This window comes from Cetorhinus maximus, chromosome 13 (assembly GCF_964194155.1).
Source record: "Cetorhinus maximus chromosome 13, sCetMax3.hap1.1, whole genome shotgun sequence".
NCBI classification, from domain to species: Eukaryota; Metazoa; Chordata; class Chondrichthyes; order Lamniformes; family Cetorhinidae; genus Cetorhinus; species Cetorhinus maximus.
In genome coordinates, this window is record NC_135891.1 from 99143579 (window position 1) to 99171168 (window position 27590).

The following is a 27590-nucleotide window of genomic DNA, read 5'->3' on the forward strand; positions in this document are numbered from 1 at the left end:
AGAGACTGTGGAGGGGTCAGGAAAGATGGTGACGAGGTAAAGCTGGGTTTCGCCAGCATACATGTGGAAATTGATACTTTTTGGATGTTGTCGAGGGGATATGTAGATAACAGGAGGGGGGCCAAACAGATCCTTGGGGGCACGAGGTAAAAAAGTGCAGGAGCAGGATGAGATTGCAGGTGATTCTCTGGCTACTATTAGATAGGAAATGCAGGCCCACCCAGCCGGATGACGGAGGTGGCATTGGAGGAGAACGGTGTGGTCTACCATGCTGAAGGCTGGAGTCAGGTCAAGAAAGATGAGGAGAGATTGTTTATCTTTGCTACAGTCATTGGGATATTAAAATGCAGACAGACAAGCGTGCCCAGTGAGAGCAGGAGGACAAAATACTGTGAACCAAGAATATTTCTAAATACAGACTTTTAAATTATAAGCAAAAAAATGCTTCAAAAAATTGGATAGTAGTAAAAAGAACATTAACTGAATCTTCTGAAAACAAGGGGCAATAGACTGACAGTATACAAAGGAACAGCAGTGCAATGGAAAACTAAGGAGCATTTTGAAGCAGGTAAAATGTACAGCTGGTGCACTTTGTAAAAGAAAATTAAAAACAGAAACGGATCTCTTTCCATTTGGAATGAGATTCCAAAGAACTGTTGATAGAGATGTGGGAAGAATTTCAGCAAGAGCGAAATAGGGCAAGGCAGGCAAGAATGCAGAGGTCGAATTAGATAGCAGTAGCTAGGATGTGGGATTTGATATTCAGTTCAGGTCAAACAGGTTATCTGAGTTGTGCACTGTCACACCCAACCCCAAGTAGTCACCTAGGAAGGCAGATGGAGGTGTTGTATTTGGTGACAGCCAAACACAATGGCCTCAGACTCTATACAGAGTTAAAAGCAGTTCTTACTTAGCAGATCTGAAATGGGGCGAATAGAAAATAGGTGGCTGATGTAATTCACCTGATTGGTTAGGTTAAAGCGACCTCACATATAAAAATAGTTTACTTGCAGAGACTACAAAAGGGGTATTTTTCTCATATCCAGCTTTCACAATGTCTTCTCAACTACAACCAATCAGATTAGGCTGCTCCAATTGAGCAGATTTCTCAGATGACAGTTAGTTAACATTAAGAAAGCTGATTGCATTAAATTCTGAAGTAGCTTTCTTAAAAAGTCATCTTCAACATAAAGACTTGCATTTATACAGCACTTTTCATGACCACTTACATTTCAAAGCACTTTACAAGTGCTTAATCAAATTCTTGAGGTATAGTCACTGTTGCAATGTAGGAAATACATAGTAAATAGTTTCCTAATAATTAAACCCTGCTGTGCAGAAAAATGACTTTGATATGTCTTTCATTAAAATAATTAGTTCCATGAATTCAACAAGATTAAATCTATTTTAAGAATGCAGGATATCAAACTTCTGAATATATTTTTTTAAATCCCATAGAGAACAAGAGAGCAAAACCTAGCCCCTGGGCAGGGAGAGCTTGAAAAAAACACATTGGCCTAGATTCTTGCTCCTGGTCTGCAAGTGACTCTGCCAAATAAAAGGAATGAATGTTCAGGAACACGCTGTTTTGCTGGTTGTTCATCATATTAAAACGCACCATCCTCGGGTATCAAACTGTACCCATTGCAAGTCATTTCCTTCAGAAACAAAAGAGCAAAGGGCAAAAAAACTAAAATCACTGTTTGTGCAAGTGGGAGAGAAAAGGAGGTTATCTATTGTAAAACATAGGAAATCCAGCACCCTTTCAAGGCTGCAAGTTTAGGCTTGATTTTACACGAGTATGAAGCCACAGAAGGTCAAACTGCTGCCTCCTGGTGGTCTCATGCCAAATGGAAAATATCAGTTATGCTTTTTATTTTGCATTGTTGCAGAGTGAAAATCTCACTTCAGCAAAACAAGAAACAGTACAAATGCAGCAGGTGTGGAATGCCATTATAGAAGCTGGGCCATTTGGGTTTTTTTTTTGCCCGTTACTCATGAATGTTTAAAGAGTTGATAAAATATTGAATATATTGGTAACATATATACAGGAGTGCTTTTGGATGCATTTCTCCAACACCCCACGTCAACCAATCCGGTGGGTTGGTTAAAACATTTAGATAACATTTTAATTCTACAGATCAAGTTAATTAACATTCCCATTGATCAGAAATCAAAAAAATCTGCTTCTTAAATAAACTTTAGTTTAGATATCTAGAGTGCTGAGTGCTGGTGTGCTCAGTTAAATGTGTTATGGCACATCAATTCACTCCAAATGTTACAATACTGACAAATGAAGCTAAAATTACCTTAATGAAAGTCATTTCATCTTTCAGATTTTCATATCTTTGTTCTAGGTGGGAGAATTTTTTCACAAGGTTCTGATAATGCAATCGCTCTTCCTCAAATTCAGTATGTAACTGATGACTCTTCAATGCCACCTTCAGGGCAACTTGATCTTTAATGCACAAAAAAAGATAATAAAACCTTATTTTGCTCCCATGCTCACTCCATTAATTGTGTGGGTTGGTTGGTGTGGGGGGCGGGATGGGGGGGGGGGTGAAGAGAGATGCTGAAGCAGGTAAATGGTAGTGTCCAAAAATTCTATAAAATACAGATAAAATGCAACCCTTCAATTTTGTAACGCCATCATTAAAACACTGATGATGCAGCTTTCAAGTATGTACACTAGAAGTATTGAATATTGTAGACTTAAAGAACATCTAAAAAGTTAAATTCCATTTTGTCCTTCCCTCAGTTAACTAATACTGGGATTTTTTCAAAATGGTGGTAAACAGCTCTGACACTTGGTGTAAATACTCATTGGTAGCTGTTCTGCACAAGGTGCAAAACATTTCCTACAAATGCACCTTCCAGCAGAGGTTACAGGACAGAGAATCAGGGAGTGAGAGCCCCAGCTGATCATCTGCATTACCCACTTTCAGCTCAGGGACTTGGGATAAGCAGTAGCATCCTCAACACCTTAAGTCAAGATGATCACAAACCAATATTCAAATCTGGTAACTCCCAAGCCAGTTGCACAGCCCCAAGTAGTGCCTTTACCCAGTAGAATATTTGAATACAATGGGAATTTTCACAAACTAATTTAGCAGAATGAATCTGCAATATGAACATTTGTTCACTAAATCAAACAAGTTTCTAACTGGTCTTATCAATCTTTAAAAGGGACGAATAATTAGACCCATATCGCCTATCGATCCCAATTTTATTTTATTTCCAAATGACCAAAAGAAGCAGTGATGGAATGCTCCCTACACAGCTCAAAGTTACATCGTTTTGATCTGTCCCTACAAAAAACAAACTTTCCCACAGTAGCTGTGTTACAGCACTAACCTGTGGTATAAAGGTCTAGTACATAAAGGGTTAATGTGGGACTGAGTACAGTACAACGATGCAAGAGAACACATGACCCACGCCCAAGGGTCAGTGTAGTGTTGGACAGAGCCATGTATAGAAGCAAGCATGAAGACAGCTCCTAGCTTGGACCTTTACTGTACTTATGTAGTTTCTAGCAGTTAATAAATACTTACTGTTGAACTACCCAAGACTACAAATACTTTAAGGCTTACCGAACTACGCCCAACACCTTACAACATGGTGACCAACCCTGGTTATACTTGGCTGGCACCCGAGGGTACAGTCAGGAGAAACAAGTGCAGCCTCCTCTTCATCCCTCAAAGGGTTCCTCCCACTGTTCAGTGGAGAGATATTAAGGAAGACACCCAGATGCCAGAACAACTTCCAATTCTACAAAGTTTACTTGCAGCCACAGAACCTACCACTCCTCAGACAGTATTGAGAACAAGATAGAAGGGTCAAGAGGCCTCCAAGACTATCTGAACCTATTAACTCAGACTTTTGGAGGGGGGAAAGAGATGGGGTAGTAGTAATGATGTAATACATGAGGAATACTGCGATAACTTGTAAATACATTGGATAAAGACTTCAGGGGAGGTGTAGTATAAGGCTCTGGCACTACAAAGGGTTAATGTGAGACTGTACAGCAGCAAGCGAAACATGACCTAGGGGTCAGTGCAGTGTTGGACAGAGCAGCATGTAGAAGCATAGAGACTACTCCTAGTTTGGGCCTGTACTGTACCTATGTATATAGTTTCTAGTAGTTAATAAATATTTACTGTCGAGCTACACAAGACTATGAATATCTTAAGAGCTACCAAACTATGCCCAACACTTTACAACATAAACCAGTTCACTGCAATTTGCGCAGTAAGAAAGGCTGGGTTAAGAACTAAAGTTCCACCAGTTATTCCATAAGTTCTTCACACAATTGCCCTAGTAACCCCTGGCCACAGTACACAAATTGTGGGGGAGAATCTTGTATTTTTTTGGGATAGGGATGAGATAACTTTAGGAAGTAAGTGTCAGCTCTTTGCAGGATCTTAGGGCATGGTGGATGGGGGAAAATGGTAGAATCAAAGTTGGAAGAATTGCGCCCACCACAAAAAATATTTCAAATAATTCAATTCCCTCAATTAAAGCTAAATACAATTATTTCAGATGATTCAAAATTATACATATCTCAGAGCTAAGTGAAACTCATTGCTAGATGTTTAATTCACAATAACCAACTTCACATAGTGTGGTACCAAGTTAAGGACAAAGAGGAAAATCGCAAGGAAAGCAGGAAAAGCAAGGTTAGAGGCTGGGGCATAATTGGATAACAGCATGCAGACTAATTCATTCCCTATTTTAAAGTAGTGTTAAATATTTGCATTTAAATTCCTGTGTTCATGTTTATAATGGAAATGGACCATAAATTCTCCACATTGTAATTATCTTCTTCTGCCAGCAATAACCACACTAGAATATGAACATACAAATTAGGAATATTGTGCACAATTTTGGCCATTCTGCCTTCAAAAGAAGCAGAGCACATTCAGGACTGGTCAGTATAAACAAAAAAAAACACTCCACAGAAGAGTGATTGCGCTGCTTGGGAGGGACTACATCTCAGCAGAGAAGCTGGCTAAGGCTCATTAGAAATGGAAGATTATTAGGAAGGCAGGAATTATACAGTAAATGGCAGAACCCTTAAGGGCATTGACGGGCAGAGGGATCTGGGTGTACAGGTCCACAGGTCACTGAAAGTGGCAATGCAGGTGGATAAGGTAGTCAGGAAGGCATATGGCATGCTTGCCTTCATTGGCAGGGGTATTGAGTATAAAAGCTGGGAAGTCATGCTGCAGCTGTATAGAACCTTGGTTAGGCCACACTTGGAATATTGCGTGCAATTCTGGTCGCCACATTACCAGAAGGATATGGAGGCATTGGAGAGGGTGCAGAGGAGGTTTACCAGGATGCTGCCTGGTCTGGAGGTTATTAGCTATGAGGAGAGGTTGGAGAAACTCAGATTGTTCTCACTAGAGCAACGGAGATTGAGGGGCGACTTGATTAAAGTTTACAAAATTATGAGTGGCATGGACAGAGTAGATAGTCAGAAGCTTTTTCCCAGGGTGGAAGAGTCAATTACTAGGGGACATAGATTTAAGATGAGAGGAGAAAACTATAGAGGAGATGTGCGGGGGCAAGTTTTTTTATGCAGAGGGTAGTGAGTGTCTGGAATTCGCTGCCAGAGGAGGTGGTGGAAGCAGGTACGATAGTGGTGTTTAAGATGCAGCTTGATAAATACATGAATAGGATGGAAATAGAGGGATACGGACCCCGGAAGTGCAAAATGTTTTAGTTGACGGGCAATATGATCGGCGCAGGCTTGGAGGGCCGAAGGGCATGTTCCTGTGCTGTACTTTTCTTTGTTCTTTGTTATTAGAGATGACTATTTTTGGGATGAGTATTTATACAGAATTTAAGAGGTTATATAGATGGGGAGGGACTGTGCATTTGTTAAAATGAACATGATCTGTGGAAGGAATATGTGGACTTAATGTCCTTTCCTAGCTTCAAGCTTCACAATTTTAACCAAGAAAAACATTTTGATGCTATTTTCAGTACTTGCATCCACTTAGTATCACACTCCATGTCAAGTATCGAGATCTTAATACAAATGCTGCTTTACACAAAATGGTGCTTAGAACGGAATCTGCCAGTAAAGCACATCAAAAAGGGATACAAATGAACTTAAAAAACCTTAAATACCTTCAATAATCTTTGATTGCTCCTGAATATATTTATTAAATGCTTCTTTTTCATCACTTAACTCAATTTTCTCCTTTTCAAGAGCAGCAAAACGCTGAAAAATAATTAAAAGCTTAATATCAGGGACATTGAAAAGCTGAACCACAAATAAAGCAGTTTATAACTTAAATTTGATATTTCAGAAAATATCATTCCTATGTCAAGAGTTACATTCACCTCAATATGAATGCACACTTGTAAAATTTTAGGTTTTGTCACTTAAAAATTCAAACCTGTAAAAAAAAAAGCCATTATGCTTAGTGCACTTGTCAGCTTGAAATAGGTAAAGGGATAGGTTAGTGCTACAAGTTTTGGTTTAATGGAAACTGCTCAAGGATTTGTTTCTCCAGAAACAAACCTGACCCGGAGGAGTGATTATTCTTGGGTGATAACAGTTGTAGCTAGCTCGAAAGGGGCCATGGTCAGATAACATCTCTGCAATAGTGGGAAAGCAACTGGATAAAAAAAACAACCATACTATAAAACTTAGGATTTCCATTTAACTTTGCTTAATTAAGTTGCTAAAAACAAAAAACTGCGGATGCTGGAAATCCAAAACAAAAACAGAAACAGAAATACCTGGAAGAACTCAGCAGGTCTGGCAGCATCGGCGGAGAAGAGTACAGTTGACGTTTCGAGTCCTCATGACCCTTCAACAGATCTGTTGAAGGGTCATGAGGACTCGAAACGTCAACTGTACTCTTCTCCGCCGATGCTGCCAGACCTGCTGAGTTTTTCCAGGTATTTCTGTTTCTGTTTTAATTAAGATGCTTGCTGGAATGTAAATATTAATTAATTGGTATGCAGGAATAGAATAGAAATTACTTTAGTGAATCACTATGGTTCAACTGTCTGATATAGAGCAACAGCTAGACTGGGAAGCCTGTTAACAGGCTTTACAAACAACATTAGACATAAATAACTGAATTGAACAAATACAAATAAAGAAACTTCTGCAAGTTCGCTTTGAAGGCCGGTGGTGTAATGTTTCTTAGGTGGGTGACAATGATCAACAGGAACAACATGACATGAGATAAGGAAAAGATGTAAAAGGCCTGGCTGACCAAGGCAAGGAGGCATGTGTGAAGGCTCAAGAAGCTAGTGGCAAGTGGGCAATATTTAGTGCAGGCTTTTATCCCACCGTATAGACAAAGCACTCATTTTATTGGGAATTTTGTAATAAAGGAAATCTTTATAGGGTACCAAGGCTCCATCAATAAACACTCAGATCCACCACTGAAAAAGGTTATAAAGCAGTAGGTGCTGGAGAGAAATTCCCAAGAATAGATCATGTTGGTTCTTCCTCGTTTGTGCATTATTTTGCTCTCAAATGAATTTGGTCTTGCCTTTTGAAGAATATTGATTCTCAGGATCAGGCACCACTGGGAAGACCTGCACTTCTGGTTCCCCCCTGGGTTTCCTAGAATTGGACACTGAATGGATTGTTAGACCCCTTAGAGTGCAGAGAATTGTCGGCCAAGTTGGTGTGTAATTGAAGTTTTTGATCAGAATTCACATTTATTTAATTTGTTTCGTTTAATATTGTTCAAGTGGTAAGTTTGTCAAAATTTTAAGTAACCATTGTAACATTGTTCAATGCAAAAATGTATAACCCCTTAAAAGCCTCTGACATTTAAAATAAACCTGCAGCAAAATAATTACTTACCTGAAAACATTACATTAAAAAAATTGACTTAACTATTTGGGTCACTTATCTTCCAATTTTGAGCAGTTTCTATAGACTGGCTGAACAGACTAGGGTGTGTGCAGTTTGTCAACAGGTTTGGAGATCAATCTGCTGCTGTAGACAGGCACCTTCACTTGATATAAAAATATTACCTTACTGGGAAAACATGACTAGAAAGCCAAAACTAAAACATTGATTTTATATTGCCAACAGTAAATCATCTGTCAACTTCAAGGTTCTGAATAGTCCTTTTCACCCTTTCTAAAAACATGTGCCACATCACTGGCACACCAACTATGTCGTGATTTTTTTGAGAATACGGGTCAATTATCAAACTCAAAGTGGCAATAAGGGAACATTTTCTTTTTAAATTGGTGCAGTGGAGTGAAGTGCAATAGCTTTGTAGTTGTGGTACAGGATTAGCAACCCAGATATCCTGAATTCGATAGAAAGTGGCGAATCAGAATTCAACTAACCCAAGTTTGTGGGCAGGTACTAAAAAAATTCAAAAGCTGCCAGATTCATGTAAAATCCCAAATGTTTCACTAATGCCTCACCTAATCTAGCCTTTGCATGACTACAGTTTCACCCTATGTAGGTTAATGCCCTTTAAAATGGCTTAGCAACTCAGTTATCACAATTCCCATCGAGCAAATAAAGACCCATACCAACTGAGGCAATAAATTTGACCTTGCAACTCTAATCAGGGATATGCCAAGCTATTTTTGATTAAATTATTAATAATGTTAGCCTGGCCTGCTTCCATCAGATTGTAAGTCCCATTCATTTTTAACTAGATGAATCATTCCTGCCAATCAACATGACCTTCACCCCAATCCACCAGGTAACAGACAGGGATAGGAATGAAGGGCTAAAAGACTAATTTTGCATCCTGCCAATTAAGTCTCTGAATAGCCCAGTATAAATGAATGCTTTTCAACATTCTTGAATACCAAGAAACATCCACAGCCATTTCAAATCAACTTGCTGAAACCAAGACAGTTGCTAAACTACAAGTGCAAATCTTGCTAGATTTAAACAATGGGAATTCTATGGGACGTACAAGAATAACCATATGGAAAAAGCAGAGAAAAAAAAAGTTTTACAATCCTACTTGTTTCAATGTAGTTAGCTCTTGAGAAGCTCTAACTTCGCCATCTCTTCTGTCCACGTGTGCTCTCTCTAGCTCCTCTTGGAGTTTTGTGATTTGCTGCTGCAAATTGAAGATTTTAGCTTCTTCCGCTCTACGCTGGAGACGCTCTGTTTCATTCTTAAGTTTCTCCACCTCATTTCTATGAGAGGCGAGAAGTGCTGTCATTTGCTCTACCAGCATTTTATTCTTCTTACTCTGGAAGTAAATTTACAAACAAAATATCACCTTGTCAGCTCACATCATCTGTCAGCCTTCTTCATATCTAGGAACATCAACTGTTCATTGTTGGTCAAAAAAAACATAGAATATGATGCCAAGTTGGAGGGAAAGATTAATATAGTGGTTTGAAACAACAATCTGTGTTAGCTGCCTTTGAATCAAAAGAACATGTCAATTTATCATCGATTCCATCTTTGCCATTGAATTACAATAAGAAAAAAAACTACAAAATCAGGAAACCCAAAATACACAGGTCAGTCAACCAGTAAGGAGAAAAGATGTGTTATAAAGTTGTGCACGCACCTTCCAACAGACCTAGTATGGTCAAGGCGATAAACTAAAATATCATAAGCTCTGTCCTTTAATGACATTGACTGACCTGTTGTGATTAGAGCCTGTTGAGCATAAACAGAATTCAGGCTGGGACTAGTTATGGAGTCAGTTGTTACAGATTGATTTCCTGTAGGTTTTCTAAGCTGGGATGGTGTCCGCCTTTGATATCATGCAATAGATGTTGTGTTTGTAAACATATTTAAGTTCTGGGCTGGTAATATGCATCAAGGGCATGCATGCTGGTTTCTGACAATTAAGAGGTAGCTGAAGCTCAAAATCCAACATAATTGAGTTCATTCCACTTCCAGTTAACAAACTATTAAATAGTGATCATGTACAGGAGAGAAGCAAGCCTAGTTCAGCAATTTGGTGAACCATAAATGCTAACTGGTATGACATTGATCACCAGTGGTCAGTGCCATAACAGCCAAGTGCCAGCCTGAAACAACTGGGTTAGCAAGTAATGACTCATTACATACACTGGGGCACAAAACATTGCTGGGAGTCAGGCCCCATAACTGTAATTGTACTGTAGGGCAGGGTATAAATCAGAAATTAGAGGCACATGTATTAAAGGTAATACAGTAATCATGGGGGATATTAATCTTCATATCGACTGGGGAAACCAAATCTGTACATGAAGGACAAATAAATGTTTATAAAATGGTTTCCTAAATCATGTCAAGAAGCCAAATAGGGAAACAGGCTATTTTGTATTTAATATTGTGCAATGATAAAGAGTTAATTAATAGCCTTGTAAAGGGTCTTTTAGGGAATTGTGACTATAATAGGATTGAATTTCATGATGGTCCAAATCTTCCAATCTCCAGATAGTTGGAGACTGCACTGACTGTGGGAATTGCCTAGGAAGTTTAAACTTCCAATGGGCAATTTCCCCGCTTCCCAGAACCTCCGTGTTAGAGGTGAAGACTTCGGACATTTCCAACTTTACCACCTGGATATTTGCCCCAGGACTATGATTTTCTGTCTGCTGGGTAACTATACAACTGACACCCCGGCCCAACGACTCCTGATGCCCCCACTCACCTGACCTGAAAAGCACCCCATCACCACCCCCCCGACCCAACCTAACCCTACCATCTGACTCTTCACCCCCCCACCCCCAAATCTGACCTGACCCTACCACCCAACTCTTTCAAACCCTCCCTTGAACCACCCATCTTCCACCCCCTCCACACCCCACCACCGCAACCCCCCCTACCACCAACTGCTCCCCAACCCAGCAAGCCACCTGACTCCTTCCCTGACCCCTTATCTTCTTTCCATAGGTTTTCAAAGAAGTGTTTGGATGTTCAAACTCTTCACTGACCAGAATACACAGCTAGTGCGATTTTTTTTAAAAAAGGGTCATGGCTCGTCTTTTGCCGACAGTCCAGTGCTACGAAAATGCAGTTCCATTTCAGGTACGCTCTGTATTTCTGAAGAAGTTGGGGTTGGAAGTCCCAGCCAGAAACGCAGAGCTCCTGCACGGCACAGGGATGTAGGAACCGAGGGGCAATCCGATGGTGATCATCACTCCTCAGAAGATTCAGGCCATCAATTTTAAAAATTATGTAATTAAGTCCAAAACTAGGTTCTTAAAACTAAGCAAGACAAACCACTTAGACATGAAAAGCTGGTTGACTAAGGTAGAGATGGGGTCCAAAAAAACAAAAAATGGTGGACAAGTCATTGCTAGCATTTTAAAAATTAATACATAATTTGCAACAGATATACATTCCTTCAAAAGGCACAGAAACCCTACAGAAAAAATGGTTCAAACGCAGCTAAGAGTTGAAGATAGTATCAGATCAAAGAAAAAGGCTTATAATGTTGCCAAAAAGCCAGAGGATTTTAAAATTAAGCAAAAAGGGGGACCAAGAAATTGATAAGGAGAAATAAAATATGAAAGCACATAACCAAGAGACATTAAAAAACAGACCATGTAAAAGGAAGAGATTGGTGAACGTGGGCCCATTAGAGGCAGAGACCTGCGAAATTATAATGGTGAATAAAGAAACAGATATGAAACAAATAATTTGCATCTGTCTTCACAGTAGTAAGGTCCGAAAATCATTCTGGGGATAAATGAGGGGAGCAAGGGTCAGAGTGAGGAACTTGAAATAGTGCTGGAGAAATTAACAAGACTTAGGTGGCAACAAATCTACTGGGCCTGATCCTAGGGTTTGAAAAGAGGGAGCTGAAGAGACAGTGGATGCATTGGTTTTGATCTCCCAGAATTCTTTAGATTCTAGGACAGCTCCAAGGATTAGGAGGTAGCAAATATAGCCACACTATTTTTGTTTAGGAAGGAAGAGAGAAACTGAACGAGGCCAGATAGCCTAATGTCTACAGTAGGCAGCGCTAGAATCTATTTTCATAGAGCATTTAGAAAAAATGATTAAGCAGAGTTAACATGAATTTATGACAGGGAAAGTGACAAATTTGTTAGTTCTTTTTTGAGGAAGTAACTAGTAGGTTGGATAAAGGGGAACCAGTGGATGTAGATTGTGATTTTCAAAAACATTCAATAAGATACCACACGAGATAATTACACAAAATTAATACTCATGGATTGGGGATAATATATTAGCAAGGATTGAAGATTGGTAAATAGAACACAGTAAAATAAATGGGACATTTTCAGGTTAGCAAGCTGCTAGTAGGGTAACCACAAGGATCAGTGCTTGGGCCTCAGCTATTTACAATCTGTAGTCCACTCACCAAAGTCGTGAATAAGTGTAATAGATCCTGCTTTGCTGACACTACAAAGTCAGGAGGGATGCAGGGAGGCTGCCAAGGGACACAAAGAGGGTAGCTGAGTGGATAAAGAACTGGCAGGTGTAAAGCAGAATTTTTTTGAATGGTGATACTGAAATATGTTCATAGTCAGAAGGACCTGGGTGTCTTTGTATATGAACCATAGCAAGTAAACATGTAGGTACAAGCAGCAACTGGGAAGGCAAATGGTATGTTAATGTTTGTTGCAAAGAGATTTGGAGTACAATTGTACATGGTATTGATGAGACCACACTTTTTATAAACTTTTCACAGGATGTGGGCATCACTGACTGGGCTGGCATTTATTGCCCATCCCTAATTGCCCTTGAGAAGGTGGCGAGCCACTTTCTTAAATCACTGCAATCCATGTGGTCACAGGGGTCAGAGTTTCAGAATAAGGGCTCAGCCATCAGAGAAGAGGTTTCTTCACTCAAGTTGATGAGTCTTTGGAATTCTCTACCCTAGAGTACTGTGAATGCACATACGAGTGTATTCAGAACAGCAAGTCCATAGATTATTGGGTACTAAGGGAATGTGTAGGAAGGTGGAGTCAAGGTAGATCAGCCAAAATGGTGGCACAGGCTTAAAGGTCCAGCTCCTATTTCTATGTTTTGTTCTTATATTTCACCAACTTAATCCTCCATTTCTCTTTTAAATCAAGAGGACCCTACATTAATGGGCATTTCTAATCAGTGATTAAATATGAAAGTATTTAACAGCCTGACATTCAGAACACATTCTCAATGTAACAAGAATGTTATCCTTATTATATGTACCACTAGTTTAAATACTTTTTATTCAAATTTAAACAAGTCAGAATGTAAAGGTTTCAATTTGTGAATAGGCACTCAATCATTACAGATTGTAATCTTGTTAATCAATGGTCTCCAAAGCAAAAATCTGGGCATTAATCCACATTTTGGACCCACCTGTCCATGTTCATCACAATGATAATTCTTTCTACATAGCAGATTGTTTTTAAATCAGTGTTAGTGTGTAGTAAACTTCATTACATAGTTATCTGAATTAGTTTTACTTCAGATAGGAAGAAAACTGCAACATTGACCGTTTAAAGAAATAGTTCTACTCTACACAATAGACACATCCAGCACAACTGGCCAACCAGGAAACAAATCTCAACTACAGTTTGAGGAAATGCCTGATCCCCTCCCCCCTCTGCCTTCCTGCAACTATCCTTTGCCAATTTTCACTCCATTCAAGGTTCAAAGGCATTTTGGCACCTTGTGTACAGTTCCAGTTGCTGAGCATGCTCTGGAATCCCTAGATAGCCTATTATTCACATTCTAGTTTCAACATCAAGCTATTCAAACTACAAAGGGCATCATAGCAGAGTTCAATCTGCTCCTCACCTAAAGTCTCCACACATCCAACAGGTACTAACTGATTAGTGTGAAGCCTGGTCAACATCCCCCTCCATAACCCAGCCATACTAAGGCCAATGGTAGCAATCTTATCCCAACCTAGCAAAAAAGTCAGCGCAGCACAAAATGAGAATTAAACTTGACATCAACTAGCACATACTAAAATCCAAGGGCCACCACAGGCAATTCTTGATAAGTCTGCCAAGTTCAAGGTCAAAAACTTTAGTGTTTCAGAATAAATGTTTTTTTTAGTTGTAATATTCACATTGTGCCCCCCATCCTATCAGACCTTTCCCTTTTGTTCCCCCCCTCACCTCTTCCCCCATTTGCCTTGCTTAAAACCAACTACACTCCCAGTACTAATGAAAGTCATTGAGCCGAATGTCTGGCCTGCTGAGTACTTGTTTTTATGTTATATTGATGACAGCACAATTCAAAGCAGAGGGTCCTTTTCTTTAACTTTTTCCCCATTAGCCATCTTTCACTTCCTTACCTAACAAGGGCAATTTATTTGCAAATGTTAGCTGGAATGTATTCTGGATTCTGCCACTAAATTGAATCACCAAAGCCCAAACAAATTTCAGCTAGACTTACGGCTGACAGAAACCAGTTTGTTACTTTAGCCGGGATTTTGCAATGCCTGGCAATTTGACAGTTTCAATTAGCTTCAAAAGCTTCATTTAAAAAAGGTCAATATTAAGAGTTTTAACTGACCAGCTGTAGTTTTTAAAAATATTTGGAGTTGGTCAAGGGTGTCAGTTGGCAACCTTTATAACCAGGCTGAACTGGTGAAAAACTTAACCAGGTGCCGAACCTAACTGGGACCCTTATAATCAATGAAATTTTACCCCTCCTGTCTACTTTATATTAATCCCTGCTAGAAGACAGGCCTCTTCTGCAGCCCTTTCTAGAGATCGGCATTAAAACATTTGTCATCCAAATATGGTCGATTTTTGCTCAATGTAACATTTTAAACTCAGTTTGAACATGGGAACATCAGAATTAGGGGCAGTAAGTTATTCAGCCCTTCAAGCCTGCTCTGCCATTGGCTGATCTGACTGAGGCCTCAATGCCACTTTCCTGCCCGTCCCTATAATCCTAGACTCCCTGGTCTATCTAAAAATCTAGCTCAGCCTTGAATAAATTCAATGGCCCAACTGCTTTCTGGGAAGAGAATTCCACAGGCTAACAACCCTGGAGAAAAAATCTCTCATCTCCATTGTTATGACTAATGCAGTTGGTAAAGCGGAGTTATTTTTAAAATCCCAGAGGGAAACTTTAAACAACTGTCATAACCTATAATGTGAAGTGTTATGTTTGAGATGCAACTCTAAACTCAGGAATAAGTCCACTAGTCAAAGGTTTTACATTAAACTGAATGAAGCATTTTATTAATTTATACAGGTTAAAATATATATACACATGGCTACAAATTACTACTATCATAACTTTTAACAAATTCCCAAACGAATCTCCACTTATGCATCAGCAACCCATAGACTTAACCAAACAGCAGACAAAGCGTTTTCACCTTATGAATTCAAAATGAGCTTCTTTCCACTGTGGAGCCAGTTGGAGGCTTGCAGCTGCCTTTTGATCTTACATTGCCTCTGCCTGCACGCCCGAAAACTACTGAAGCTATACCTACCACCACTGATTGAATTCAAATTCTCATTATCTCACCAACCTCCTTGAACTTTACCTTTTAACAATGAAACCCCTTTCATTGTACCAATTTTATTAGTAGTATAAACATGTGGCTTGGTAGCTGCTAGAAAGGAGTCAAATTTTCACCCCACTTCTTGAATGTGCTATTCATAAAATGCAAATGCACGCTGTCTCTGTTTACATCGCAAACTAGAACAAAGCACCCAGACTTTAATCCAATTAAGACATACCCATAAACTAACCTCTATTTTAAAATAAAAATATTTTCCAAAATATTATAAACATTAATAGCTTCATGACACCATCTTAAAAGGGAGACCTCTTATTCTTAAGCTATCTCCTAGTTTTAGTCTCTCCCAAAGAGGAAGCATCCTCAGTTTGGGTAATTTACTTATTCTTATTCAAGAACTTTAATCCCTTTATGAAAATGGATCATTGTGTTTCACTGTAATGAAACAATGAGGAAATAGTGAAGAGATTTTGGAAAAAGTGACATTTCTACCCTGAAGCAGACAAAAAGGGCTTGGGAAGCACAGGATCTAATGGTGGGGTGGAGGGATTGTGGTCAGAATTATGCATTAGGAAGTGTCAGAATTAGAGAATGTAAGCAGTGAAAAATTGTGACAAATTAGTAATGAGGGAAGGACTCAGGATTTATTGAAAAAAATCACCTGTAGAAAGAAGTTTGAAGAATTAACACCAAAGCTTTTAGAATCCAATTATATGGAAATACAATCTAAAAAGGTGGAGGAAATCTACAAGGAGTGAGAATCTGGCCAGCTGGATTCAGTCAGCAGGCAAGGCAACAGACCCTGGCATAAGGCTGGAGCTTCAATTTCATTACTAAGCTGGTGCAGGCCAGGCCAGGCCAGGCAAGGCCAAGGCTGAAGGATTCCCTATGGGGCCCAGGCAAGCACCAATGTCCCTCAGTCCACAAAGATTTCATACAACAGTAGAGGGGGGAGGAAGAGGGAAAGAAACCAGCATACACGATCCCTTCAGTTCACTCAGATTCCTCCCATGGTACAGCTGTCAAGACTTCCCCAATGTAGGCCTTCCAAATGCCAAAGTTAAAATGCTAATGTCATGCTGATGAATTCCTCAGGCCATGATTTTTAGATTTAAATTAAGCTCTGAACTGGCTGGAACAGAAGCTCTCAAAGTTGAAGATAGCCTTGGGTTGCTAAAGTCATTCCCCATTGTTCTGTACACTTATTCCCAGAAAAATCAGTCTCCCATTCTTATTACTTCCCCTTAAATCATAAATGCACAAACCTGGACATATCTGGTATAAACCAGCCTCCCAAGCTATTATAAGTCTCACCAAATTCTACAAAAATCAACTAATCAAAATCACCCTGATGGACGGGACCAACATGGTCTCCTGTTTTTCTTTATAACCAGCCGCCTCCTCCATCTTCATCTACCCAGAATTTATGGATTTCTTAGTCCAAGATGAAGGTCCCTGCAGCCACCACCACTGCTTCCTCTGTTTCAAAAAACTTTTGACGTCTCCCAACCACTCCAGTCCCAATTCTACATCATTCAACTTACCCACCACAAACTCCACTCCCTCTTATATTAATTCAATCACCTTCCTTGACTTCCCTCATCTCAGCCTGAACAAGGCCAAGGAAAATCTCTACATTGTTTGATTCAGATTTGAATTCAAGTTTCCAATGCCACGTACCCTCACATCAACAAGCCCACTTATTTCCTTCTCAACAACGTTGCCAATCTGACACTCTCCCTGACTTACCCATGCTTTTGCCATCGATGGACTCTGGTTATTGCAATACTTTACCTGTTGGTCTTTAACCATGTTTCAAAAAGACTGATCGGATCAAAACGTAACTCATGCATATTCTATCCTGCATCCATCTTGTCCAACACCAGTGTCCTCAGATGTGCATTTTACAAAACCGAATTGACTCGTATATAATGGATTCCCCAATTTATGTTTTTCAGTTTACCTGATCGTTCACTTTGCACTGCAGCTGCAAGATCTTGTTTTCCATTCCTTTGTTCAGTTTTTTGTAGTGCTCAACAGAGCGGGCTTCAATCTTCAACTTCTTAAGTTGGCGACACGCCATCATCCGCCGGTAACAACACTGCAAGTGGATAGCTGCATGCCGAATTCTTTGATATCGCACAAAGGTTAACCACCCTCGCACATATTTCTGTAGGACAGTAGCCTTTTGCTCCTGGACCATCTAATTGAAAATAAGTGTATGCATCTTTAGTAAGACTAAAGAAATAACTTCCTTTCATGTGCCCCTAACTTTTGCACTCCCTCATCCACAGAAAGGTTACATTGGTATCAAATACTCCTCAAACGAATCACAGCAATGAAAGTAAGCACTTGAAACACAGTTGGACAGTGTCTTTGTGCCTCAAAAACCAAAGTTGAGGACATCGTAAGATGACAGACTTGCAATTAAATAGCACCTTTGATAATCATAGGATATTCTAAGGTGCTTTAGAGCCAAATGAGGTACTTTGACAGTATAGTCACTGCAGCAAATGTAGGAAATTAGCAGCCAATTTGCACACAGCAAGGTCTCAAAAAGCAATATTGGTTTCTAGTGATGTTGGTTGAAAGAAAAATTGACCGGAACACCAAGGAGACAGGTTAGCAGGGTCATCTGAGAGCTCAAAAGGTGGCCATCCATGCCCTTTTGAGAGTCACCCTAGACCAAGGGCCTAATGCTTAGGATTATGGGCCATGGCCAAACCAACAAATTTCCGGTGGTGATGGTGGATAAGCTGGAACCTCAAGGGACAATAGCTGCTTACAGGCAGAGGACCCCGAAGGGAAAGAGTGTTTCCTGTAAGTAAACAGGAGTGAAAAAAAAAAATCACCTAATGTATTCTTTTCCCTTTTCATATTGCTGATTGAAATTGAAAATGGGAGGCTCTTATGAGCAACTGAAGAGGGAAGCAATAGATTGCAAGGCATGGCGAGATGAGCAGAGTGTCTGACCTTGGGGAGGTCACTGCTACACCTGGGAGAAAAAGTGGTGCCACGGGCCTTTTTACATTCAACCGTGGGTCAGCCAGGGCCTCAGTTAACAGTTCATCAGAAAGAAAGCCCCTACGACAAGTGCAGCACAGGTGTCAGGCTGGATTGTGTGTTCAGGGCTCTAGACTGGGACTTAACCTTCTGACTCAGAAGAGAATGTGACCAACTGAGCCGCTTCAGCATAAATTGTTCATAAGCTATCAGAATAAATCATTTTCAAAATTAAAGAAACAATTGCTAAAATTGTTCAGACATTAAAGACTTGCCTTATGATACATTCGCCTTGTAATCATTCCTTTTGCGTAAGCCTGAATTGTAATCGCTGCTGTACGGGTGAGAACGTACAGCCTCCTCACAGTCAACATTCTGTATTGTCTCTGTATAATTGTGACAGCCTTCGTCAGTCTTAGATGATCAACTAGGCTAAAACACAAAACTATATCAATAAAATCAAAATACTGCAGATGCTGGAAATCTGAAAATGCTGGAAAACCTCAGCAGTCTGGCAGCGTCTGCGGAGAGAGAAACAGTTAACATTTTGAATCCAATATGACTTCTTCAGAACTGGAGGGGTAGAAATGTGATGTGTTTTATGCTGTTAAAAGTTTGGGTTGGGGGATTGGGGGGGAGGGGGGGGGTGGTGCAGTGGGGAGGGGAGGAGCAGGTAGAAAGTTAGGGTTGGGTTATTATAATATATTTACGTGCTCTTCACATGTTCAAGCTCCAAGCACAGTATAACTACGTGAATGACTTATAGCAAGTTAAGGTTAAGGGCAGAACCTAAAGCTAAGTGAATTGAAAATATTAAATACAGAAGAAATATCCTGCAGGATCCAACTCATTGGGCAGAATTTGGCCCATGTCGGGCAGGCTCGGCGAGGGCAGTCAGGAAGCCAACCGCGATTGGGACCAGACTGCAATTTCATGCTGAAGAGCCAATTACAGCACCCCCCCCCAGCCTGAAACGCGAGCAATAGCACTGCCTGTGCGGGGGAGGGGGGTGGGGGATGGGGGGGAGGAAAGGAGGGCGGCGGGCGGTCAGGGAAGAGTGCGAAATTCACACATGCGCATGACTGCATGCTTCATAATCTCCCTGAGAGCTGATGCAGGGGAATGAAACATTTTTTAAAAAAGATTTGAAAAATGAAATAAAACATGTCCCCTCATGTGACTTTGTCACATGAGCAGGGAGATGCTAATAATTAAATTTTAAAGACTTCTATTTTATTATTATTTGCTTTTGGAAACCTCATCCCACCAGTTGACGAGATTTCAAAAAAAAGATAACGCAAAGGCTGCTTGGCCTTTTCGCCTGCCCACCAACCGCAGGTTGGACAGGCAATGAAAAATTTCAGTTAACTGATTCTTTAATGGCCTTAACAGGCCTTTTAGCTGTCGGTGGGCAAGCTGCCGACTCCAGCACACGCCCGCCGACTGAACTATCGCGCGACTGCAGACGTCAACGTGCGTCATATTACGTCCGAGTGTGTCGGGCGCGGGCCCAACGAAAAATCCTGCCCGTTATGTCAGTTGACGAAAGATGGTTTAACCGACACAAGTAGAGAACCATTTTTAAATTGGACATCACTGAGTATGTCCGTGCATTTGGTATTAACACACGGAATGAAAAAAAGTGTACAAATGAGGGCTCTGAGCATAATAGTTATTGGTGCAAACATTTGAGTCACATCTTTCTTGGAAAGATGGTTAGGTTTGAGTCAGCAACAGAAAGCAAAGTTCCTCGCTGCACAATGCATTTGATCTTAGCTGACACATGACAATGCTTACTGTTTTGCTAGGAGTCTCCGAGTATATTTCTGGATGACAATAATGGCTTCACATATCTATCGATATCTTTTTCTTTGCAACCAACCTCTCATCATCTTCTGTACCATTATGCCAGCAGCTCGGAGTTGGTTTGCACGGAGCTTTTCAAGATAGGCTACTTGCCCTGCAGAAAAGAAGATCTTTGTCTTTCCAAATTGATATTTGTTTTCATCCTGTGGATAACAAAAGGGTTTCTGAAAAAGCAGTTGTTACATTCCTGCAACAAAAAAAATTCCAAAATCACAAGACCTCTCGAACCCTGACACCAGCAATAGTAAAAACTAAAATCGGAATCTGAAATGTATATCCTTACATTAAAAACAAGGTGAGTTACAGTACAATATCTCTTCAAATTTTACAGGTGCTATGCTTGGCCGGGTTTGCTGAACACATTACAATGAAAACAGGCAAGTTTGGTTGGGGGACCTTTAAGCACATTCTGACAGATTTAAACACTTTAGGTCAGCACTAATTGAACATTCTCAAAATGAAATCAATAGCCACAACAGAGAAAAAAAATATTAGGATAAATGACAAGCAGAGAGGGCAACTGTCCACTTTTGGAATGGTCTGACTGCCTTTTCAGCTTGCATTTTATAAAGCACTGCTCACAACCACAGGATGTCCCAGAGCACTTAACATTCAATTAAGAACTCTTTGAAATATAGTTAAAGTTTAATGTGGGTGCCATAGCAGCCAATTTACTGACAGCTCCCACAAATAGCACTGATAATGACAAGATAATTTGTTTGAAATTGATTGGTGGAAAAATATCACCCAGGATACTGGGGAAAACAGCCCCGCATCTCTTCAAAATAGGAGGCAGACTGTTTAGCGTCTCATCCAAAAGACTGCACTTCTGACAGTGCAGCATTTGCTTAGCACTGCACCATTGTCAGCCTTGATTTTGGGGCTTAAGTCCCGGAGTGGGACGTGAACCCACAACCTTATGACTCAGATGAGTGCTACCAAAGAGCTACAGCTGAAACATTATGAAATGTACATCTTCAGCAGCCTATGTTAAAACCAAGAAATTAGGGCAGATTTTTCTGCCAAGTGTCGATCCAGAGACAGGTGATCGTACCAGAAGGATTTCCAATATTTAAAAAACCCTTTAAAATCCACTCTTATCGCTGCAAGAAATAGTCTTTGGGATCATATCTTCCTGATTATTTCTATATATCTAGGTTAATTGATTGAGTAGCCAATACCCACATGATAAGCAGATTGAATACTCCAAGTATAATTGTTCCTGTGCTGTTAAAGCGAAAAGCAACTGACAGAAGCTAAGTAACAATATTTAAAGACAGATAAGAGATTTGCTCACTTGCCAGGAGAAATTTGCTTTAATTCCTTGATTTCAGAAAAGAAACATTTACAACTAACTGCTCCGTTCGAGACCGGAGTTCTTTCAATATAAGGGGCACACTCCTCCCACCCCTCGCCCCCGCCACCCCAACATTAACATTGTTCCTTAAGCATGTCAAAGACTGATATGGTCTTGTATCTTTTTAAACCTTTATTAGATTTTCCAACGCATTTTTACAGGTCTGTTTCTTGTTTGCATGAATGTCATTTTTTCTCATCAAGACTCTGTAGCGGCTTAAAAAATCTACATAGGTCCACCTGAAATACAAAATTGACCATTAGTGAACTTCAACACAGAAGTCAATCTATTATGGAATCATCGAATGTTATAGCGCAGGTACAGGTCATTCTGTCCCATTCAAATGAATTTAATAAAACTGTTACTACATGATATTGCCACTGTTATCATAACCTTTCCTCAGTGAAGAAAGTTGTATTGGAATGATTTGGTGGTCATGCATAGACTCCCTAACGTTAGCAGGAAATAGGTACAATCCACTTGTTTTATGGTAACCATTATGTTCTCTTCTCAACCTTTTATCCGATGCATGGTTATATTGCCATCTCTTTTTCTATCTCCAGCCCAATAAAAATCCCTGTACACTTGCAGAAAGATGCAACGTACCTGAGCATCTGTCAATTAAAATGTGTCCTTCCAATTATCACAGGGGGTTTGGCAAACCGACTTCATAGGTTTCAACTGTAATGGTTTGCAAAGTAGGAGGGATTTTTGCTGACTTCAAAATTAATGCCCACCTGCCTGCTAGGGCTCAGGTTAGAATTAAAACATATTTTAACTCCAGCACTGAACTTGCTTGTTGTCACTGTGCCTATGGGATTCAAATTCATCTTCACTTAAATTATATCCCAGTTTAATTCACACGTGTTACAGATTTTGATAGATTTATCTGTGGCTAGTGTACATGGGAGGGGCCAAGCCATTCCATTCATATATAGCTTTATGGGATTGTTCAAATACATATTTGAATGTAAATTTTGTTTTTGAACTCAGCTGTGTTTAATCAATTTTTTTTGAAGTCATCAAATAATGACATTTGTTTGGGACCTTCAGAAAGATGATCACACTATCCACAAGGAGGAAAAAAATTAAGGATATTCTTTCATAATTTAACACAGCAGTTGACAATTATGGTCCCATAATTTGCTGCCAGGGCAAGACAGAGGTAGTGAAAAATTAGATTAAGAATTTCAATCTTAAATTTTAGATCAACAACTAAACCCTGAAGGAATGAGTGTCCATATTTGCAATAGCTAATTTTCAGTGCCAGAGAGGTTGACTGGCTGTAATTAACATTAATCATTTCCTGAAAAAGGATACTTAAGACAGAAATTGTCAAGCTCTGATCTTTCATGGTAAGTTCAGGTTGTATCTACTATAGAAATACAGCAGTTGCACAGCATTGAATGCATTTCAACAGTAAACCAGACAATAAGATGCTATTTCCACAATGGCAGAGCAGCACATCTTGGATGGCAACTTTTAGACTCCCAAGCTTAACCACGTACCTGTTCTCACCAACAAAGCAGCAAGTTCCATTACGTCACTTACTTTGACAGCAAATTATGTTCCAGATGAAGAACAACTAAGGTTAAGCACTATAAAATGCATATAGTGTTACTGTTATACTCACTTATTTAAATAAATGCATTTGATAGTTTAAACCAAGTTTATGTACACGTAGTAGCAATCTTCTGCTTTTTGAAAAGGAAAAAAAAGACCTGAGAAGTTGAAACACGAAAGTTTGCTTAAGCCCTCAGCAGACTATGAAATTTGGCCAGGAACCTAAGGCAGTGCAAAGCTTCTCCGGGGCAGACAGAGTAAGTGCTCATATAACAAGAATAGTATTTCAGAATACAAAAAAATACAAATAAAGAAATTCAACACTGAGTGCTCCAACATTTGAACCACTTTCAATGCGTACAGACCTAGATGGATATCCGGCAGCACTGAGGCGAATTGTTTCAAGGACACCACAGGCTCTTAACTGTTGCACCATTCTGTTTGGATTAAACCTGCAGCAGAAATTCCAAAACCTTGAGATCAGTAGCCATTAATTACAAATTAGAATTCAAATACTAAACTTGGGGTCTATTGCACTGCTTCCCTACATCCAATATTTTAAAAAGAGCTGATGGCTGACCAACCGTAAAACATTAGAATGTTGCCTGCTCATCTCTGCCTCCCACTATTTAATATTGCAATTGGGCAGCATGGTCACATTCGAATCATAAAAACATACAGCACAGAAGGAGGCCATTCAACCCATCATGTCGTTGCTAACTCTTTGGTAGAGCTATCCAATTAATCCCACTCCCCCATTCTCTCCCCTCTCCCCCACCCCCATTACGCTGTAAAGTCTTTTTTCCCTACAAGTATCTAACCAACTCTTAATTGATCATTTCCATCATCCTTTCAGGTAGGTGCACTCTAGATTGCAACAATACTCTGTAAAACATCGTTTCCTCATGTCATTTCTGGTTCTTTTGCCAATCACCTTAAATCCATGTCCTCTGGTTATCAACCCTTCTGCCACTGGAAACACATTTCTTTACAATTAAAGGTTTAAAAAAAAAAATGGATGCCAGATCAATTCAGGTATAACTGGGCAGTGGGACAGGCCTACAGCTTTATAGTCATCTTCCTCCCTTAATATGACAGCAGGAGTACTTTCCCTCTAATAAAATTCATCCCTGATTTATGTCTTCATAAGATTACCCACCCCACCAAATTAAATTATGAAATTCATGCAGCTGCATAATTCTGGCTTTTAAAGTCAATACTCAATCATAATTGTAAATATATACAGATTACAGTATCATTGTTGTCTTTAAACAGAATGCTCACACTTCAAAAAGAACTTCCCTTCACAAAGGTAGGACTACATCATCAGATATATGTACGGTAATGACTATGCTGCGTCATAGATATCGTAGCCTCACTTTATGTATCAAAAAGTCCAAGTAGAACAAGACATGAGCAACAACAGTGAAACATTTTCCCAATACTATCACTGTGTCCACCATTTTACATTTATATGGCATCTTTAATTTTTTTGAAAAAAGCAGCAAGTCATTTCACAAACAGAAAGAGACAGGGATAATAATCTGCATGAACCCATAAAGTCAGAAAACAATGAACAATTGCCTGGTCAAAAACAGATGGGGGTTGAAGGCTCTATGAAGTGAAGTAGAGATGTAAAAGAATTGAGGAGGTCTGATGGAAGTGCTCAATATTGAGTGGTTTTAGTAACTAGGGATAAGAGTATTTTCACTGGTCATTGAATCAATAACGAGAGTTGCATGGTTGAGATTTTCATCCATTCACTTGCAGAATGTTAAAATCAGGCTCCATAACTTTATCAAAAGGCCAAAGTAAGGGGTTGCGAGAAAGTTTTTTTCAAAATGCAGAGGATTGTATCAAAGGCTTTGGAATGCTCTACCAGAAACTGCGATGAAGCAGAATCCATGGTAGGATTTGTTCTAAAAAAAAGACCAAAATGAATAAATACCTGAAAAAGGAAAATTTAAGTTAAGGAAATGGCGGGGTAAGAGGAGCTAAAAGGGATTTATGCATTTTCCCTTAAGTGCTGATTTTAGGTAGGATTAGTCATTTGTTCCAGTTTTTTTTTTGTCGTTGCATATTTTCCTCATTTCAACCTCTCTGCAATGGTTACATTACCACTATTTTAGGAGACACTTAAAAATACATTGACACTTATTGACATTGAAAACAGCAGGATCAGATTGACTCACGAGAATGGCTGCTTCATATCATTTGGCTTCAGGCAACGGACATAGTGAGGGGTTGTTGAATTCAAAGTTTCCATTAGTAGATGGAGAGATGCTCTAAACTACAGAAAATGTTATAGTTTCTTTATTAGTAATTTGAAAACACATTGAAGTGCCAGAGAATAATCTGAAGTAGTAGCATATAAACCTAAATACAAACAGCTGGTTCTTAAAAGAAAACTCATTTTTATTTTAAATAGCTTACAGTAGACATGATGTTGCATACTAGATCATCAACATGCAATGTGTGCATGCACTGTTCCAACTGCACCCACCCCAGAAGTTCCAACTTCAGCTTGGCAGCACCAAGTATAAAAGTGTGACGTCTCTCCAAGAAGCAGAGCTGGACGCAGTTGGCAGGGAGGTGAGGGGTGGGAAAGCAAAGGTCTAAATCATCATAGACACTTCCATCATAGAAAGAGACCATCCAGCCTATCAGCTGTTAGAGGAATCCAAAACGAAATAAACTATTTGAAGACGCAGGACTACAGGGGTTATCTACTTTTCCTTGAAAACACTGCGGTTAAATATTCCGAGTGGTGGAAATTAGTCTTCTGCAGTGGTGCAAAACTGGTGGCATGGAACAACCACCAGTTACACACAGCACCCAATATTCAGCACCACTGCAGTCAGTTGTGACACTGCCCCAGAGAAATGTCCGTCCCTCCATGTTGCAAAAGCCTCCAGCCTTTCCTTCATGGTAACATCATCAATTCTCTGCCATCACCACCACCCTCCTCTCACCCAACTAGAGGGAATAACTCCCTATTCACCTCCGCAACATCCTCCATCACTTAAAAATTTTTTATTTCCTCTTGGCCTTCTTTGTACCACTGGAGTACTCTAGATAGACATGGATGTTATGATTAAAAATATAATGAGGTATAGTTGCCCAATGGTCATCCCCACCTGCACCACCCCATGCCAGGAAACCATCATCCACACCATAGGCAGCATCTCATCACTGGCTACTGGCACCCAAAAATCCAACTCTGACACTGTAGACACAATCATGGAGTTTCTGTAAATGGCACATTAGAATCTGTTGCAAGATCAATCCATTTGTGTTCCATGCTGGCTGCTGCACCTACAATAACCACATTGTGCCCATTTTGGTGTGCTTCTCTATACCACCCCCTACACAGAGTCTGCTACGTGCAAAGCTTTCAATTTTTTTTGCAATAAGGTTTAGGAAAAGATTTGCATATCAGAGTATCGCAATTTTTAGGACCACATCCATCATACGAGTAATGCTCAACTTTAGCATTAGATTGTATATAACCGATCAGGGGAAATCCATTTAAATAGAATGAACACTAACACATTTATGCCTTCCACCAGAGGGAAAAAATAAAACTATTCAAAGTACTTCTTTCCCAAAGATTCTTGAGACACAAAGTCAAACAACTCCCGTGGGAGAGAAATTTTAGGGTCATCGCTTTTGCTCTTAACCTGCAAATGTTTAATAAACTATACTTCATAACCATTCAGTTGTAGCTTTGAAAATCCAAGCTTATAGTGGTTTGGAAAATATTGCATTTGTTTTTAATTACCTGATATCCCACGGTTTTCTTGCGCTCACTTGTTGCTGGTAACATTTTTCTTGAAGACTTCAACGTTACATTGGTGAACGGACCTCTTCCTGCAGCAGTACCCTCAACGCGGAAAAGCTCAGCAATCAACTCAGACTTTGAAACAATACAAGTAACAAGATGAAGAGATCCCAACATTGGAGACTTTTTCAGCACTTTAATTATTTCCTGATAACACTGACTACATCATAGATAACTACGGCCAATCTCACTCGAACACCAACATTCATGCAATTAGTTCCCTCCCCACATTATTCCCAAATCTCAACCACACTGCTATAGAATGAGAAACCCTACACGGTCATCACCAGCCACCCTATTCAAATTTCTATTTCATTTCCTGCCCACTCTCAGTAATGAGATCACTTTGGTTAAATTACCACTGCTATCCAACATTCCTGTAACTGTTTTCCCCAAACTTCCGAATTACACAATTCTTCATCTCGTCTGTGATCATCCATACAAGTACCATATCACAGTTCCATTTTAATATTCCAATACACATATTCTTGCTTCCTCCTAAAAATTCTGCCTCTTAGCAAGATTATCCATAATCAAACACCAAATTATTCCA

At 39.7% G+C, this 27590-nt stretch overlaps 1 protein-coding gene and 1 long non-coding RNA gene across 2 annotated transcripts in view; one reads left to right on the forward strand and one right to left on the reverse strand.

Annotated features, from left to right (window-relative positions):
* The window catches only part of LOC144688874 (unconventional myosin-Vb-like), a 121267-nt gene that overhangs the window by 49862 nt on the left and 43815 nt on the right, over positions 1 to 27590 (reverse strand). Inside the window, 10 exon segments of the mRNA XM_078555878.1 lie at positions 2310 to 2458; positions 6136 to 6229; positions 8976 to 9209; positions 17371 to 17610; positions 18686 to 18842; positions 20208 to 20419; positions 21764 to 21872; positions 23562 to 23648; positions 25389 to 25486; positions 26978 to 27112. Of these exon segments, the coding sequence (XP_078412004.1) occupies positions 2310 to 2458; positions 6136 to 6229; positions 8976 to 9209; positions 17371 to 17610; positions 18686 to 18842; positions 20208 to 20419; positions 21764 to 21872; positions 23562 to 23648; positions 25389 to 25486; positions 26978 to 27112 (1515 nt within the window).
* LOC144688875 (uncharacterized) overlaps positions 6850 to 27590 on the forward strand; it is a 207034-nt gene continuing 186293 nt past the window's right edge. Inside the window, exon 1 of the long non-coding RNA XR_013578499.1 lies at positions 6850 to 6915. This is a non-coding gene — a long non-coding RNA (uncharacterized LOC144688875). The remainder of the gene's footprint in view (positions 6916 to 27590) is intronic.